Below are 19,379 nucleotides of genomic sequence, written 5' to 3'. Positions count from 1 at the left end.
CTAGTTCTTTATCCATGTCACTCCTAAATTAAGAATCATGTTTTATCTGCAGGTTTTTCACCTTTTTACAGAACAAAGGACGCAGAGCAGTGACAGCAAGTGCTGAAGCGAAATCTGCTCCACGCAGGGAGAGAGGGTTTAGGGACGGCAATGCCCAGCGTATCCCCCACTACGAATTCCCGCAAGCACGTTGCCGGGAACCTGGGCTGCCGGACGGCTGACTACACCAGTCTCGGTGTCTGACAAAGCAAGGAAAGTCACAGCAGAAATGCCAGCAGGGGATAGCCAAGCCCACAYGGTAAAAAAAGGCTTCCTTTGGAGATCCACGTGGAGACAGCAAAGCTGCAAGGAGCAGGGCTGTACTGGAGATGCGCCTGCCAGCCCTGATTGTCAGATGGCTCCAGCACTCTGCAGACAGAAGTTCCCATGCTGATCGAATTTGGCTTTAACCCTGCCACAGACATGCTCATCTTACGCAGCAGCAGCAATACTCTAACCACAGCAGCTTGCTGCAGTTTGGGCTTATGGGAGGCTCTGCTTTTGTGTTTTCTTGGGCATAAGTGCCTTGCATCAGGGCGGGGGGCTGTGGCTGGGATATGAATCGCAGGTCAGAGTTTAGGACACTAGCTCAAACAAAGATACAGATTCCTAAGGCTTTTCAGAGTAGGCAGTTTAATACTTTCCTAAAAGCAACGAGAAAGTTCATTATCCAAATTGGCTCTGCAATTCTGCTGGGAACTACCAGCATCTGTCCTGTGCTGAAAACACTCTGGTGCAATGCAAAACACTAACATAAAGGCAAACCCAAAGACTTTGTAATCCAAAAGACACAGAGGTTAACAAAAATCCAGAGGGTGATGAACCTGTTCCTGCTTATTTCCAAAAGCACATCTTGTGTCTCAAGGACTCCATATAATCGAATTTTACTTTTTGCAGCTTTTAGAGATACAGAGCAACAAAAGGACAGATTGTCTTTTTTACGCCAGATTACATGAGAATAAGACAACCTCCCATTATGTGCAATGAACAATGTTCTCATGCCACAGCGATGAGTATATTCCCTCCTAGAGAGATAGACAGGATGCTAAGGCACCCAAACATCCTTTCCCATTCATAGTGCACACACATACCTGTACAAATTCAATTAACAACGGAAAATCTCAGTGCACCAGAGACGGATTGCCGAACCCTTTATGCAAGTGRACACGAGAGGGGAGGGAATGGGCATTAGTCAGCATGGATGTGCATGCTTAATTGTTCTACAGACGTCCATACAGGTCATGTGGGATAGAGGGGGAATCGGTTTCCAAGTCCATTTCCGTGTTGCGTTATCACACACGCAAGCCATCAGCCAGTCTGCTTCTATTTTCCATAAAGGTCACTTAACAAATAATCAGATTGAGTCTTGCACCGCAGTTTCAACTGTCAAAAAACTGTGCAAGGAATAAAATTGTTAAGCTTATTGAATTCAGTTGTGTAAAGCACATCAAAATCTTCAGGTGAAAAGCACTAGGAGAAGGGCAAAAAATACTATTTATTAAGCAGCGATCATTATAATTATCATGCTCATAGAAACACTGATGGTGAACATTTTTTACTCCAGGAGAAAACATGACAAAAACATCCATAGCAATAGATGGGGAAGAGAAAACATGTCAGAAGCCTCTCTCTGGCTCTTTATGGAGTCTGCCAGCCCCAGTACTGGGTGCTGACTGGTGGCAGCGTGACTCACTGTGCAAGCTGAGCACTGCGAACCTGCATGGGCAGTGGTCACTGATCGCCACTCCAGCTGTGCTGCCAGCTGCGTTCACACYGAGCCGGCTGAAAAATAGCCAAGAGGTATCTGCCCAAACTACTGCTGCTTTAACTTTGGTTACAGCAGTAGCTTCAGCACGGGGCAGCACCGGGGGGCAGAGGAAATGCTGATAAAAATACTGAAATCCTGTAAAAGGGAGCGTACTTTCTTCATCAAAGGGTCATTGCTCTAGGGAATACACTACAGCATCATCTTGAGATGAGGAATGTGCTGAGTGTGTACGTGGAAGTCACGGCCTGTGACCCTCTCTCCCTCCTCAGCCAGGTGCCAGCTGCCCACAGACAGTTACTCTACGGTTGCTATCTCAGACTGGTTTTGCTTCTGTTGACTGCCCAGGGCAGACGAGTCTGTCCGAGGCAGAAGCCCAGGTCATTCATTCACCAGCCTGTCCATGATGCATGTCATCCAGGCATCTCCCCTGCAGGGCTTCGCCGTCTCCGCTTGGCTGCGACTGCTGCTGGTCCTCGAGCACCGGCAGCCCCCTCTCTGCTCAAGTGACRTCCCCCAGCCAGTTCTGGCGAGAGGCACGTTTAACTGAGTGTGCTGCTTTCGGCTGCAAAGAAAGGGGATCCCTATCTAGCTGCTTTTCAGGCAACCACAGTTTTAATCGCTGCTTGTTTGACCACTGTCCTCTGCTGGCAGTACCCTCCAGCTTTGACTGCTGTTGCTATTTTAGCTGTTTTAATATTACATAAGCACAAAATGTCCTTTCTAAAGGCTTCAAGTCTTGTTGCTCCAGGCCCATGTCAGTCATTCAGGATTATTATTATTTACCCAAGGTCCCCACTGCAACAGGCATTGTATAGCTGCAAATAACTATCTTGGTGAGTTCCTACTGTGTCTGAGCCTGGGCTACCATCAAAGTCCTCAAGTGYGGAGGCCAGGGAATTGCTGTTAGGGACAGAGCTACAATCCCAATTTAATTTTGGGTGATTGCTCCTTTCTGAAACTTGGCAAACAAAACTTCAGACTCTAAGCAAGTTTTCCTCTTGCCAAATCAAATATGAGCCTGGCCCTTCAAAAGGCAGATCAAGAAAGTACAGATTTTTCCAGTAATACCATTTATATTTACTGTAGTCTGATTTACTAGCTTGGAATTTGGGGGTAGAGGAGATATTTCAGTTTAAAATGGTCTTTCTTTAAAAGCAGCTGTGCAGCCAATTCTGCACAGTATGTGCCACATTTCAGGACAGGGAACTTACTGAACTTGCCTCACCAGGACATGCCAAAAACTTCTTCCATCTATGCCTTAAAAGTTTAAAAAGCAGCGCATAAGAAAGGAAAACTGGACAGTAAATTTCTCACTTTCCAGGAAGTACACAGTAAGTACTATCCTAATAGCATCTATACTGTTCACTGTTGTAAGCAGCGGTGTTGGGGACCAGACCTACTGAACTCCAGAGTGTTTTTGTAAGCCTTTCTGTTCATTTGCTTCACTTATGTATGAAAAAATAATGCCATCTGTACCAGAGGGGAAGGGCAGAACAGACCTCTCAGGCAAGGAAGCAGTCAAGTACGCCGCTTTGAGGGGGGCTCTACAAAGGCACCACCTCTGCAGGCATGGCTATGCAAGCCTCCTGGCTGAAAATCCTGAGCTGTCCCTCAGCTGTAGGCAAAGCAAGACTGAAATATATTCATACAAACCCAAAGGCTTAGGTGAATCAGTACCATTATGCCTCACTCCCAAGGAGCACAGGGAAATGACATAATCTTTTTTTCACGTTAGGTCCAATCCCTCTTCTACTCTTCAATCCATTTCTTATATGTCTTGAATCAACGTCTTGGATTTTTGCTGCTAAATTAGACAGTAAGCTCTCTGCATTAGAGAAATCACTTCTTCCGTATGTTTCTATTCCCTTCCCCTTCCATTGCAGCACCACTGAGTCCCAAATCTAATCACGGTTTTGAGGTACTGTGATACATGCAACCGTGGACCACAACTGGATGAGTGCTCTTCTGTGGTGGGAGGCAACATCTGAAGCAGCACCATCAAGCACACCTGCACTGGCAGGACAAGGATGTGCCACTTCACCCCTTCCAAAGTCCCCGTTAAACCTCAGCCAGCCGCACTTGCCGGGCACACTCCCTGCCCTTGCCTTTCACGTTGCTTGTGCTCCCCTGGCAGTGCCCAAGTTGCCTATAACCTGCTGCACCCTGTGGCCTGAACAGCAATAGTGGGAGTCTGCTCCCAGTGTGGTTCCCCATCCCAGCCCAGCCCTGTGGCGACAGACAGATAGACCTGTCAGTTCAGAAGCAGAATGCTTACGAGGGTTGCTTTTCAGCACAGTTAGTAAGATGAAAACAATAGCTTCAAGGAAAATGCATCCATTTTCCTTTACAAATCCCTGGTGTAGAAATGTTTTAATTTTAATGAAGTCCATCTGTGCTGGCTCAGAAGGATTTGCAGAGACAAGACACTGGTGTAGCCTGCTCCTTCCTCCTCCTCCTCTTTCATTGATATGGGAAGCCCTGAGCAGTGCCTGGATACTCCTCAGCACCCAGTATCTTCCTTTGTTAGCACGAGAAATAGGCTGAAAATGCTAACGTGCTTTTTAATACTGCACACCCACAAAGGATTACCTGGGAGGCTGTGAAAGGTGGGGGGACATGATCAAAAATGTAAACCCCAAGAGTCAAGAAGCAAACAAACAGTCGAACTATTAAAAAAATAACAGGCTATAAATGAGAGAGGGCACAAGTAGTTCTGAGAATTACATAGGGTGGATATCAATTTTGCTGCTCATACAGCTACAGGACAAGCAGTACTCAACTATACTTGCCCGTAAGTGGCTAACTGCCTGGGTATTCACCGTAAGAAGGTCAATCAGCATGAAACTACCATGCAGTGGTGGTGCAGCTGAAACACTTAACTTCACTGTAATTTAGCATTAATTAATGTCTTCTCTCACAAAGATGCAGGCACTTTCTAAAGACCCTGTTGGAAGTCACTGAACCTGTTAATGACAACACTGTAGGACAATCACAAGGAGAAAAGCCAGGCATTCTTTTAATCTGCACCTCAGACCTGAGAAATTAAGATGTTTTCATATTTTTCTTGTTAAAGAAATAAAATACTGTTCTTGGTTTGCCTCACTTTTGGATGTCATTAAGTAATGTAGTAATGATACCATGCTTTGTGTGTAGAACATTAGATATCAGAAACTGCAAGCATAAACACCATCTAGGACATAACATGTACAGTGATTTCATCTGCTAATAATTTACGGAGTATTCTGTCTTTTATATACAGCAGGGCTTTATCAGGCTCAGGCAGGCTGGAGACTGACATTGTAAAGATTATGTGCAATAAAAAGGCTTGTTCCAAAAATTTATGCATAGAGAAAGTGATGGTTAACAGCAAGGCATATGTCTAAGAACATGTTTTCTTCCTTGAACATCAGGATCCACTCACATGTGCAGACCATCCAAGGCCCATGCCCAGCACAAATCGAGCAGGGGAATCTTGTTCAGCAGCAAACCAAGGGTAAAATTCAGCACACTTATCAGTCTTACAGGATTCATTTGCTAAATCAAGAGCACAAATTGGAGAGAAACCAGGAAGTTTTAAGACACGTCTCCACAGAAAACAGGAGCAATGAAAGTCTGAGCATGTCACAGGAAGCAAAACCATCCCAAATACTGCAGCAAAATGGTTGGGTAGCCACAGAAACCTGCACAACAACAGCCAACCTGGTAACTAAGACCCTTTTCCTTGCAGTGCAAAGTGATAATCTGGGATGTATTTCAGTACAGCTTGCCTGAAAAATGAACTTGCAAGAATACAGGGAGTTTAAAATCATCCATAATTACATTGTGAGAGTGAAATGAGTGATTCCACTGCACAGACATAGCTTCATCTTCTGAATATGCTTAATTGGATACTTCAGCCTTCTGAAGACTTTCATAATCCAAATTAGGCTGCAAAATAAAAAAGCACTCCCCCAGAATAAGCCAAGACGACAATGCTAGAAGCCACCCCTAGAAGCAAACACAGCATGTGAAGACTTAATTATTCTCACGTTCTCYTTCTGTACTAACCAATGCATACACAGCTTTTAAGATTGTATTTTCTTTTTTCAAAGAAGAGGAAAGAAGAAATGAAGATGAGATTTTACTATTAGACAGTTGATCTACTATGTGGAAATTAAATCTGCTTCTAACTTCCTAAACAAACAACAGGTAGCACCAGCATAAGAACCTGCTTTTCTCTTCTCGGGAAAATCCAAAACTACATTTCCCAGAGGTTCCTGACCAGTGCCTCTGGCTATACAGAGTTTCACGGGAGGAAGCATGCTTTTTGTTTGCTGAAATTAATAGAAAGTGTATAGAGGATTTAGCCCTTGTGTTTCTCCAAGCTAATCCAAACACCTTTAATATAGAAAAAGAAAACTGGCAAGAGATTGTCCTGGTATAAAACTTAGTTATTCTGGTATGTTGAAAATATTTTTAAATTGGCCACACAACTGCTATTAGTAAGTCATTTTACATGAACTGCAACTAATTTCCAGCAGGTGCCCAGTGTGAGCCATTAATACCCAGAGGCTCAATCAGTGATGCATGTAAGATGGATTAGGACAACTTCAAATTTCCATTCTTCAGTTTTTAAGGACACGCATTCCAAAGCAATGTCTAAATATCTGCTCACCCATAGTCGAGCACCTTTGGCTCATCAGAGTGTGACCTGTTTTATACCTTTCCACCAAAACTTAGTTTAGACTAAGAGGATTAAGCATCCCTTGCTCCCAATTAAAATAATTGTGACACAAAGTTAAGGAGTTCAATGAAGAAAAGAACTCCAATTCTGCCCTTATTTCAGCATTTTCTGTAATACCATACAAACAGCAAATACGGATTTCCAGCAAACCCGAGTCAAACCCATCGTGAATCAAAGATGCCCTTAAACTTAATCTGTTGGGTTTTGAGCAAAAAGGCTGCACCATACAATCCACAAAGTGTGATGAGGGTGCTAAGACAGGGAATGCACTCTTCCACTGAAAAGCCATGCAGCTCCTTGGGCAGGCAGAGGGACCCCCTTTGGCAGAAGCTGCTCTTACCTCGAACGTAAAGGTTAGCTGGGGCKGAGTAGCGGGTTCCTGCACTGTTGGTTGCAACACATTCGTATTTGCCTTGGTCCGACTCCTCGCTGTTCTCTATTTGCAGAGCTCCTGTGCAAACAAGATGACACAGATGATTCAGGTTATGGTGTATCTGGTGACTGAACGGACAGCCTCAGAAGACGAAGGCCATGCCCCACACTTTTAAAGTACCTCCCCGGATAAATATATTGTGCTGTTAGACCCACAGGGTACCAGCACGCAGCCACAAGCCACAGCCATTCTGCTGGTAGAAGCTTGTGAAGTTCATTATTATTATTTTTTTAATGCACAGAGAACCAGTTACTGATGCATTTCCAACCACCCCAACCACTTTCTTTCATTGCTTCAATAAAGGGTAAAAATATACACATACACACATATTAATTACAGCTTTGTATGGGACTCCTGCCTAATAAAAGGAACTTTAATAAGCCTTTAATCAAAATAGCAGAGTACAAACCCCACTAACTGCAGCTGTTTGTTTCTTATCTGACACACACAAAGCCCAGCAAACACTGAACAAATTGCAACCTTCCTGCAGAGAGAAAGGCAGAGTTCCACCTCTCCCATCTCACCATCCCTTCTTCCAACGGACGTTCTCTTTTCAGAAAACACTTTGCCTTTTGCCAGCTTTCTCCATGTCAGTGATTTCCTTGTTCTTTCAGATTTGACTACAAGTGATGTAAATGGTCAGAAATTCAGTCTGAGACATGGAGGAAGTACACAAATGCAATACACACATTTTGCCGCATGGAGCTCCTGTGAAAGCCACCCTCCCTTGCTCATGGCAGCGACTGCTCCTCCAGCCTCGGCATCAGGAACATTTGCTTAGCACCAGCTTCAGGTTCCTCAGGACACGACCTGACCCCATACCCAAAGTGCCAGACGCACCAGGGACACACCTAAATAACTGCAATAAACACCAGGGCGTACAAGGGAGAATTTTACGCAAGAAGTGCCTATGATGGGCAAGTGAGCTAATCTAACGTAGCTTTCTGTCATCTGCTTGCCTGTCCCAACYGTGTCCAGTGCCAGCTGGCCTGGAAGGCTCATCTTTCATCCAACTGCTTCTCACCCGGCACAGAAGACTGTAAAACTGGTCACATCTAAACCTCACTAACTGGGCCCCATATGGAGACTAAAAGATGGAGGTGAAGAAAAAGAAAGAAGTAGGATGCACATGACAGCAACCTGGCACTGCAGGAGCAAACAGTCATTGGCCAGACACTGAAGTGGTGGCTGCTCAGCCTGCTTCCCCCAGGCAACACAGGAATAACTTCTGAAGCACCTCCGAGTGCTCAGATTCTGCTGGTTAGGACTACTTGTAAGAAGGGAACTGTGCTCACAAACCATATAGTGAACTAAAAGAAAACATTAACCCCTTTGCTTGTACGGATCTGAACTCATTTCTGCCTGCCACGGTTCAAAACAACCACGGACTGCGGCCCTGAGRATAGCTGCTGAAATTCCCTCCTCCTTTCTTGCTGGTTCAAGTTGTGGAGGTCAAACTCAGTTTTTCATATCATCAGAACAGAAGGAAAACTAATGTGAATCAACCACTGCCACCTACATTATTTAGAAGGATAAATTGAGACTGTAGCATAAGGCTATATGTCATGGGGAAAAATGAACTTCACCGGGTTCTGCCATTTAATAAAAGTGATGTACAGAGCCTCCCTATTCTTGCATTAGCGCTGCAAATGAGGCTTCAGTTAGACAGAGAAAGCTTGTTTGCAGAAGTTTCTCCACCTACTAACAAAAGGAGCCGCCAGCTTTCCCTAGCCATGGTTCTCTCTGGACACCCAAAGCCTGCAGAGCTCTGCTGCTTAATTCAGGGAGAATGTTGAATTTCTGCGTGCTGTCCCTGAAAAACAGCTTCAAGCCGACAGCAGCATGACAGGCAGCAGAGCAGGAGGAAGCTTCCCAGCACTGACAAGCTACAGAGAATCAGAGAATCTAGGAATGGAAAAGACCTACTAGGTTATCTTGTGCCTCTCCAGGGGCCAGGGCAGAATTGTTCCCTGCTGTAAATGTACCCGTGTTCTGTTCAATTCCATTTTAAATGTTCCAAGTAACAGGTCTTTCACCACTTCCTCCAGGAATTTATGCCCCAGCCTGGTTATGCTCTCTCTCAGGAAGATTTTCCTGGAACTCACCATGTATTACCCCCTTCTTTATTTCCACTCACTACTCCATGGGCACCCATTCGCTGCAGAGTTAACATCACATCAGCTACCTGCAGAGCACACCCGAGCGGCAGTGCCCTCTGCAGCGCAGCACTGCCTCGGGCGCGCGTCGCTGGGACTTTGCGGGCTTGTGTATAAGCACCTGCTCTATGATTTTTCCTCCCCTTCTTCCCCCTGTGAAACAGGGTCAGCTTCAGTGGCAGACAGCGGTGTCTGCCTAGGAAAGCGTTAGCAGGTAACTCCCAGGTAAGATCCCTAGACAGCTCTGCAGTGAAGACATACCTTTCGCTGTACTCCCTGTAACCATTTAATATATGGCACTGGTGTTCATTCCCTTTTACATATGCCATCCTGGGATCACCAGGCCTCATAAATGTCAGTTAGTCAAACTACTCTTTCTTTCTTTTCCCCAATACCAGTGCTGGAGAGGGAAGGGAATAACAAAAGATGATTAAAAAAATGAAGGTAGAGCAGAGTTGCAGATTATACGTTATCATTGACTGTCAGTTCTGCAGCCAGAGTGGACACAAACTGGTCACGGAAATCCTACYACAAACATTAAACTTATGTCAGCAACTCTCTACAAACTGCTCAGAAACATTGGGCAAGTGATTCTAGTTTTACTTGGGCTGGCATGACTGCTCAAACTGTAGCACATCAGGAGCAAGAGAGAACCTGGAAAGCAGAAGGAGGTCAAAGCAAAGCCTTCAACTGAACCACAAAGAGAAAATAATTCATAAAGAGCCCTCAGTATAGCTAAGAGCTAGCAGAAAGCAGAAACTGCCAAGCTGATAGCAGCTGGACGGACTGTAGAGGTTGTTTTCTTAAAAGATTGTCTACAACCAGGCGATGGGTAAAAGAAGATACAGAGTATCTGAGGGATACTGGTATTTATCAACCAAGTAAGAAGCTCAGACATAGGTGGAATCAGAAATCTGGAGACAAAAAAGGAAAAAAAAGGAAAGAAAGAAAAAAAAAGAAAAAAAAAAAGAAAAAAAAAGCAAGCAGCATTTGAGCCTTGGAAAAAACTCTTAGACTGTGAAGCACTCCAAGCTCTAGGAGCTTGGCCATCCCAGAGAAGGGAAATAGTTTCACCTCTTGGAGAATTCAAGTCTAGGATGGATGGGATATTAGGACCCACACAAAGGGCAGAACAAAGTCCTGAACAGCTCCCATCTTTGAAGTTCATAAAAGCTGTATCTGAAGCCTCTCAAAAGCACAGTGAACTCTTTGCTTTGAGAACAGCAGAGCCTGATTTCTATTCCTAGCTCTGCCAATGGCTCGTCTTACAATCCACTGTGCCTCTGCAAACCAGAGGTAAGACGGCTGATTTACTTTCATATAGTACATTGGGATTTATGTTGTGGAAGTTGCTGAGTAAGGTCTTCTTCACACAGGGTATTACAGTAGACTTATCTGGACTCCTCAAGCGCTTCTGTGCCAAGCACCTTCTCATTTGCATGGCTGAGTCCTGATGTGCAACTGGGTAACACACAGCTCTAGCAGGTGAGCGAAGACCATTTACTACAAGGATGTGCATACACGTATTGGGAGAAACGGTGAACAGCTTGTATGGGACTGCCTGTTTGGGCTCTGCAGCTGCACACACGCTTCAAAGTGAAACCTCCTCCTGCCGAGCATCATCCGACCACCGCTGCCGCCAGAGCAGCCTGAACCGCAGCAGGGCTTCGGCAGAAGAGTGGGCAGTCGTGCCTTGCCATGCTGTGATGACACGTTGATCTCACTCACAGATCAGACCTGTTCCTGGTAACATGTTTTAGCATATCAGAGAGCTGTAAGCTCCTGAGAAAAACCCTGGCTGTCCTCCAGTACCAGGGAGAGGAGTGACAAGGCAGAGCTTTYGGAAGCTGAGGGCAGAAGTGCGTCCTGCTGATTGACAAGCATCCCTTGTAGGTACTCTGTGCTGGTCTCTCTGTGCCAGCCCCTTTCCTCCCCTCCTAGTTTTTCTTTTGCTCTTTAAATTTGGGCACTGACAACAGCCCAGTTAAGATAYCTCCAAGATACTTATCTATTCAAAAATACTTGCGCCTAGGCAAAAGAGTTAGTTGCAGTGACAGTGTTTAAACGAAGCATTTAGGAATACACTGTACAGAGCACGGGGAAGGCAGATCCTGCTAAGGGCCCTCCCTGGCAGGCCCGTGGGGAGGGCTTGGTTCTGCTGTGCCCCAGAGGGCTCGTCACTCACTGCTTTAGGTGACAAATCAAACACAAAAAGCTCTGAGTTACAAAATGATCTCTCCAAAATCCTACTCTATAGCTCATCAGGACAAGAGAGCATGAGCACCCATAAAGCTTGACATGGGAGCCAAACTGGACAGCTCCTATGGATCCTCTTCCACATCTACTCAGCTTGCAGCTCTGCCCCCATGGCGGGAGCAGCTCTGTTTCCCTAGCACAGCTATTCAAAGCCTCAGCCAAATTATACCTGGAAGTAAGTGCTCCTGTAAGTAAGTATCYAAGAGTCAGAGGATTCAGGCTGCTGTCACAACACTGATCTAAYGAAAGGATTTACAACGCAAATGTGAATGAACCCAGCTTCGTGACCAGAGCCCTTTCTTTCAGGCAGCTGAAAATAGGYATATTTTCCCCATTCTGCTACCCCAAGCTCCCTCAACCTCTCTCCTGACTACCACATCAACATCCACAGAAACACCACCTGACTTCTCCTGAAGCAGTATTCTTAGTCAGCCCTTCAGCTAATGCTCAGATGTGGATCCCAATCCCTCTTTTGCTGAAAGTTCATTCCCAGAAAAAGAAGAATCCTTCTAACAAAATCCAGGATCTGTGGAGCAGGGGCCAGAGCCAAGGCAACACCAGACAAGGACCCAATCTGAAGTACGACCACAGTGGTGAAAGGGACAATGTGAAAGCCCAGAGAAAAGGACAGTTGGAATTTGATACTTTGGCTGTTGCCCAAAATAACCAGCTCCTGTTATGGGACCTGTTACAAATGTAAAGACACCAAAACCACTTAARAGTCGCTAATAATAAAAATAGCATTTCCCATATTCACTAGGTTTTTGCAATTCACAATAGCGACACCTCCCAGCTGTTACAAAGGAATGCACCTAGCCTCCCCTGGCCATCAGCAGTGCCAATTATGCAAACAAGATAACTACAAATATATTTTCATTGTTAGTGCTCATTATGCTCATTACGCCTGCGAGCCTGGCGACYGGCATACAAGGGGCCTGTTCTGGATGGCAGCACGGCTGAGAAATCACTCTCGTGTGCACCAGAGACAGCTGCTCATAGCACCGGACTTCRGCAACCGAGCTGGACTCGGGCAGAGAGGGAGGAGAGGAGATGACGCACTCGGGGGATCCTGGTCTCCTGCGAGACAGCAGTTTCAGGATGCTCTGATCTCTCACCAGCAGGTACTGGAAATCTCAGGGGAATCTGTGTCAGAAGCAAGCTATAGCACTGTCAAACATACAGTAATGCCTCTGCATGTGCTTCTAAAGGGACATGAGTCGATCTGATCCAGACGGTAAAAAACCATGGCATTACAAACATTTCTAGACACTATCCCACCCAGCCTTCCCCTCCACACTGTCTGCTCCTGCAGCACATCTTGTTTCCACACTGTTTTCTTTTCTTTTCTCTTTTTTTTKGTGACAGAAAAAGCTCAAGAAATAGAAAAAATCCTACCATATACAAAGTGCAATCAAAGGTACAAACACACACTCAGAAAAAAGACAGCAAAGACATTCTTTTAGATCTCTCTAATCTCTTTGGACTGTTTTTTGCTCCAGCTTGCAGGATAGTGTAAAAGTACTGGAGCTATACTTAAACCAGTTTGCTTGGTACTGGAAAGGGTTTAGCTGCAGCTATACGCAAGCCGGTGTGGGTGTTTACCTGTCTTCTCAGACAGACAGCTTCTGACACCCAAGTGAGCTGATCTAACGTTAATTCAGAYAGACCTCTGCTATGCTGACGTCTGCAGGGAAGAAATACTCTTATGTATAGCAACCTCAGGTATTTCCTGTGGTGACAGAAAAGTAACAAATAAATCTGACTGGAGAGTGATAATGCCTGAGATGATGATAYTGCTTTACCTCCTCATGTGCATCTGATATAATGCCTGTCCGATCCAGCACCCACCTGAAACACAGCTGTGCTCCACTCTCTTACAGCTTGGGGCAGGCAAAAGCAGCCAGATTTCACTAAAGGTTGAGCTAGTTCAATTCCAACAAAATGGAAACGAMCATCTGATTTGCTGCTTTGAAAATAAGAATGGAGAGTAACTTGCTCCAACATGGAGCTGCTGATATGATCTGCTGGTCACCCCAAGCACCTGGCTGTTGCCTAATGTGGTGGGTACTCGCCAGCTCCACGTCTTTCTGATGAACAAATAGAGACTTCAAGATTAAGTTGTTACCCTAAATTATTATCCAGGGCAGCCCCTGCAGGGTAAAGAGTTAAGTTAARCCCTGAGATCCTGAATTATAGATATGATCTTCTCCTATTTCAGAGAAGTCAGAGGTTTCTTAGACCAAACATGTGGGGTAAGATCAAAAGAGGTGGTTAGATAAATCTCATCCTGTTTGGTAAGGGTTGCACAGCAGAATTTTGCTTAGATTATCCTCTTGCTAATCACACAATTTCCTGCAAGCAGGTTTTCCACTGGGCCCGCACAAAGTCCTTAGCTGAGAGCTGAACTTTCCAACATTCCCATACATCCGTCTCCTATCAACACACTCACAGTGGCAATTAAATCAGAACAAAACCACCCCTCTCCCCAAACATTATTACCAAAGAGGACCATTAAGAGTCATTAGTTCACCCTTCCTTTCAGAMAAACGAAGAACGTTTCCAAAGCATCCAACTTACCTTCCTGAGGAACAAGAGTGCAGCTGGGTATAGAACATGGCAGAACAGTCACTTCCACATGGACATAACCTCACCATTATACAAGTACTTTCATCTAATCTGTCGTTATCTTTAGAAATGCAATGACCTCCATTTTAAATAAAMGGCATTAGGCTGACAGAAATCCTCTAGGAGAAGCCAGAGAGCAGCACATGGCTTCTGTTTGCTCTCACAAAAATGTCATCGCTGACATTCAAACAGGACACATATATTTTAAATAATGTCAAGAACATTCTTAAAATACCTCATCAGGACTGAAACGGGGGTGAGGGTGGAGGTGGGGGTGCGGGGAACTTATGTTTTATGAGATGGATGGTTCTTTCCACAGAGATGCGTTCGGTTCCCAAGCAGGACGTATGGAGCATCCACGCGGTTCTGGTGCTGAGTCACTAATGTCATCAGCCACGGAAGGAGGGAGGGAGCGCGCGGGGCCGCGCCGGGCAGCTCCGGCAAGGCAGCGGGCGCGYCGAGCGCAGCGCTGGGAGCTCCGAGCGCTCGGCTAGTTAGCATTCAAGCTGTCATTTCATTTTAGGATTTGCAATAGAAATAGAAGATGAAGAAATAGTTTAAGGAGCTTGTAACATCACAGCTGTCAATCTCTGCGYGTTCCAAGGGGAGGAATGACAGATATGTAAGCCCATTCATATCAAAATAAGGTTTGCAGTCTTTCTCCCTGACCCAGATTTGCTACAGAGGCAACTTAATGCAAATACACATCAAACAGCAATTCACATTTGCTCTAAAATCACTTAGCGGGCGCTGAAAACATTAACCCCCAGCAACAGAACCAGTTCCAAAGAGTCAGATTATTAACTTCCAGCAGCGATTCAGTGAAAAGGGGGAGGGAAGGGGAGAGGGGGGAAAACTGGACGAATGAGACTGTGTCGATTTGTAGGTGGTAGTCATTTTCTATSAAGAAATCCAGGGGTCAGTCAACAGGGGTAACCAAAATCACAAGAGAACTCAGAAGGGCCTCACCAAGTAACACTGATTAACATACTAAAGTTAATCTAAAGGGACAACTTTGAGTGTTTAGGCCAGGAAAACCACACTCCATTTGGAAAGTCATTACCGGTGCACACAGGCTGTGAGAAACCAGCCTCAGACTGCGCACACTGGGCTGTCAAACTGTAGGTGGGTTTAATTAATGAAGGCTTAAAGCAGCCAGATGCGTTTCTGATTCATTTACTCAAAACAAATCTTTATGCTACAAAGCAACACCAGCTTGTCCAGCACAGGGAAGGGGGGTCCTTGGGTCTAGAGGCCGCCACATTAGAGGGTTTCCACACTTGAAAGGCAAACACGAAGCACTCAGAGGTGCTGCTTATCCCAGAGCCAGATTTACTCAAGTTTTCAGGAATTCATCTCCTTCTGATTAGAGTTTCTTGTCTGTCAGCAGCAGGAGAGAAGAGGTTGGCTGTTCTCTTGTGAAAATGTTACCTCCTTAAGCTTACACCAAAGCAATCCATCTAACCCTCCCCGGACACAGAGCCCCCAGGGCCACGACTGTGCAGGAAGCTCAGACACTTGCAGGAGCTGCAGGAGAAACCAACCCTTCCATGGCGCAGGCCGGGGACCATTTTCCAGTTTGCAAACTTTCCGTTGAATAACCCCCTTTCAACAGTGCAAAATCGCAATGGATGAGTCTACAAGAAGTCACGCTAAAAATCAACCAAAATAAACACACTGGCGGGAGAGTGCAAATGAGTAAGAGCGTTGGCAGAGTTAGGGCTGAGAGTAAAAGCTGGAGATGAGAAACATCAGAGAAGGGACAAGGCAGACAGGAGATGGAGTGACGTGACAACTGGAGGYACATTTCAGCATTCTTACCTCTGATCGGTGTACCACCTGGTGAGGTAATTTGAATGCAAATAAGATTAGAGAGAAGCATTAGTACAAAGAGGAAAGGAAGAAAATCATAACTAAAAAGCAGAAAGGTTTTTTTTTTTAAGCTAGAATTTGTATCAGCGCGACAGGAATAAATAAAAAGAAACTGATGTGCAATAAAAGTCAGAGTGACACTCTCAGGTGTTAGTAAAGCTCATCGCTTCCCGGAGGGCAGCACCCAGCCCTGCAGCGGCCACGAACGCCACCACCCGTGCGAACGGGGGCTGGACTAAGCTGCAGAGGTGGCGTTGCTGGCTGCCCTCACCCACTTGCATTCACCCCCTTTGCTGTTGCAAGCAGTTGAGATGGAGGACACGCTGGGGAGATGGTGCAGGGCCCTTTCATTCCTTACAGGAGGAGGAGGAGGAGGAAGGTGCGTGTGGCCTGGGGGCCGTGTGACCGTGCGTGTGCGGGGCGGGAGGGGTGGAAAGCGCATGGTTGCGGGCACTAGGTGCATTTTTGCTTTGAGGTTAGAATGACCAGTGGGACAAAATCTGCTCACTTAAAGAAGTTAAACTAAGGGGAGAGCATAACAAATCAGTTTTGAGCCATTCTCCACATTCGCATAAACCTTGCATCGGGTTCCCTCTGGCAAATGAATTGGTGTCATGCAGAATTAACTTTCAGAAAGAAAATATTTCCAGACCAAGTAGTTTCTGGTAATGTAACAGCAGCACACTAGCCAGACTTCTGCCATTCCTGCCTAATTTGGATGTTAGCTGGAGAAAGCAGGCCTTGCCCTCTTTATAAGGCACTGGAGATAATTTTACATGCCTTAATGAAGAGTATCTTATAAGGAGGGCTTCTCTGGGAATGAGATTCAGTTCTCCTGTTGCAACAGTCTATATAGGTTCATTTTGTGAGCTCAATGTGTTTAGCAAGTGGAGGACCCAACGGTCAGTGTCCTGAGGTCAGCATACGCTCAGTAATGAAGCATGATTCAAGGGGAGATGCTCCAGCTGGACAAATTGGCAGGGAACCCTTCTCATCCCCACTTTTGTCCCCTTGGTCTTATTTTGCACATATGAAGGCTGTTAGTACAAGGGAGAGATTCATGCATTTTGAATCTGTAGGCAGTTCATGGTATGTGTTGGTTTTATGCAGATTTGTAGGATCTGAATACCAAGCACTTACCAAAGAAAACTGAGGAGTTTAAACAGACAGAAAAACAGGGTTAAACAGGACACAGTGTGTCAAATCATGTTCAGTGTATTGATTAATAAATACCAGTATGCATACAAGAGTGTCGTGTATCTCAGATTTACAGCTCATTCCATTATCCACAACAATGATCACTCAATGGGAAAGAAAGACAGAAAAGAATTTCTGTAAATACAAAGAAGGCATATTTTAAACATGTTTAACTTGCCTCTTAAAAAGTAATTACAATATTTATACTTATTCTCTCAATTTCCTAACTACCCTTCCTTTAGGCAGCGTCCTTTCTCTAAGCAGGAGCAGCAATTCAAACTATTCATTTCAGAATTTCCTCCGCCAAGATGACACTACCCCATTTTAACTTTATGGCTGGTTATATTTTCCGATGTTTTCTATCCACAGATGACTGAAGCATCAGGAGAGATCCTGCAGTCACTGAAGCTGAGAGTAATCTCTCTCTTGCTACGATAAATCTGCTGCTTATTTATCTATCTTAGCAACTACTGTTACCCTTGACAGAACAGTTATACTCAGAGATACTCGCATAAAATAGCACAGTCACAGAAAACAGGGTTATTTCATTTCGCCTGTTTGGAAAGTTTGCCAAGTGATATTTTTGTTCTGTTTGGTCTAGGGCCTCCCCCTGCCCCCTTTCGCAATTCTCAGAGTTAAGAAAAGCTTCACCACAGTGTGTCACTTCCCACGGGAACAGCGCATTGACTTCAAGCACAAGCTCAGGGGGCAGAAAACAGGACTTCCTTCTCTCTCATCTGGCTGCAACAGGGTTTCTTGTTCAGCCCTAGCACTGAAAAGATACGCAGTGCATCTTTAAGTCTACTCCCTGCAGAAGCTAAACCCTTTCTCTAATGCGCAGTTGTCTACACAGCGCTCTAGGAGCAACTGAGTACTTCAAACAGATCCCCTAAAATACAAGTGTGACCAGCTCATTTTTTCCTGCATTAAGTCCCAATCCTCCTGGCCTCTGAATGTAAGCCAGCCCTTGTGAGAGCAGCAGTGAGGGTCGCGGTATTTAGCACAATGTTTATTCTGGGTCTCTCTCACCTTGTCCAAGTCAGGACATTCGCTCTTTGCTCCGAGGAAACCATTACAGAGAGGGCACAAGGCTTTCCTGTGGGACCCCAAACTTCCTCATCCTGACAGCAGGAACACAGGTTCCTGTTTTCCCCCCACACCATATGACAACGCACCTCTGGTTGGCATCCTCAGGTGTCCCTGCAAAGGGACTGAATCACAGCACATAAGCCACAAAGTGCCAACACAGGAGAGTCCGTCGAGTGGCGGAGGTGCCATCGCTTGAACCGTTACTGAGGGCAACTTGTGTCCTGCGAACGCCAGGTCTCTTTATACAAAGGTCACCCCAATAGCAAACTTCAAAACCAACGTCTTGTGCAGTTTGAAGGGTTTGAAACACTCCTAAGGGAGGAGAGTTTATTTCACCTCTGTGATGACCAGCACTGAGCAACACCCTAGACAGTCACTTCAGCAGGAAGGGATGCAGAGCCCAACATCCTCTCTGAGCACTGGAAGTGAGCAGCCAGGCACCCCAAGCAAGGCAAAAACATAGGGTGATACACTGGAAAACCTCGCGTGATTGTTTGCATTGGTATTTCCCATAGTGGAGGACAGGCTCTTTTGGAGAAGGGACTTCGCTCTGCTGATACAAACTCATCCTGGACCTATCAACATAGTACTTTTTTATAGGAACCTAAAAGACCAAAAAAGCCCCCAAAGCAACATAAAACAGAGAAATCAAGGCTCCTGCCAGCCACAACAGGGTACTAGGACAATGCAGCACTGACCCAAGAAAACTTGGTCAGTGCTTTCATCTACTTCCTAAGATAATTTTGGGGAAAATATTTTCAGAAATGAGAGTAACACATGACAGACTGGCTATTTGTCACAAATTGCAAGAGGGTGTGTGTGTGTGTGGTCTGTGTGCATCCCATTATTGCTCTGTGTGYCTCACACAGCCAGACCCAGATGGACAGGACACGTTCTAGGATATAAAACTTCAGCTGTTCATCTGCTGGCCATGATTTTGCTTCAGCCTCTTGCCCAGTCAGTCCCTTCCTGAGAGGGCACCCATCCTTGTATGGGTTTCCTAATCGCTTTAGATAATACTCTCTGATCCCTATTCTTATGGGCTGTTCATACCCATATCTTTCTAGGTGGATGCCCATATGATGTCTGCACTTGAAGCTGTATCTTGCCAGGAGTTGAGTGACTTCTGCTGGGTACTGAGTGCTGGCTGTTACTAGTAAAGCAGAATGTGTCAGTCACCTGTTGTGCTGTCTCCTTGAGGCAGGGACTGCCTCTTTTTGC

General features: G+C 45.4%; 1 protein-coding gene across 5 annotated transcripts in view; it reads right to left on the bottom strand.

Moving 5' to 3' along the window:
* PTPRF (protein tyrosine phosphatase receptor type F) overlaps nucleotides 1-19,379 on the bottom strand; it is a 381,001-nt gene that overhangs the window by 84,732 nt on the left and 276,890 nt on the right. For all 5 annotated transcript variants that reach the window (XM_085298209.1, XM_085298207.1, XM_085298211.1 and 2 more), the window contains one exon: nucleotides 6,871-6,981. In XM_085298209.1, the coding sequence (XP_085154335.1) occupies nucleotides 6,871-6,981 (111 nt within the window). The remainder of the gene's footprint in view (nucleotides 1-6,870; nucleotides 6,982-19,379) is intronic.

This window comes from Rhea americana, unplaced genomic scaffold (genome assembly GCF_003343005.1).
Source record: "Rhea americana isolate MKP2758 unplaced genomic scaffold, rheAme1 scaffold_136, whole genome shotgun sequence".
Taxonomy (NCBI): domain Eukaryota; kingdom Metazoa; phylum Chordata; class Aves; order Rheiformes; family Rheidae; genus Rhea; species Rhea americana.
This window is presented reverse-complemented; position numbering and strand designations above follow the sequence as displayed.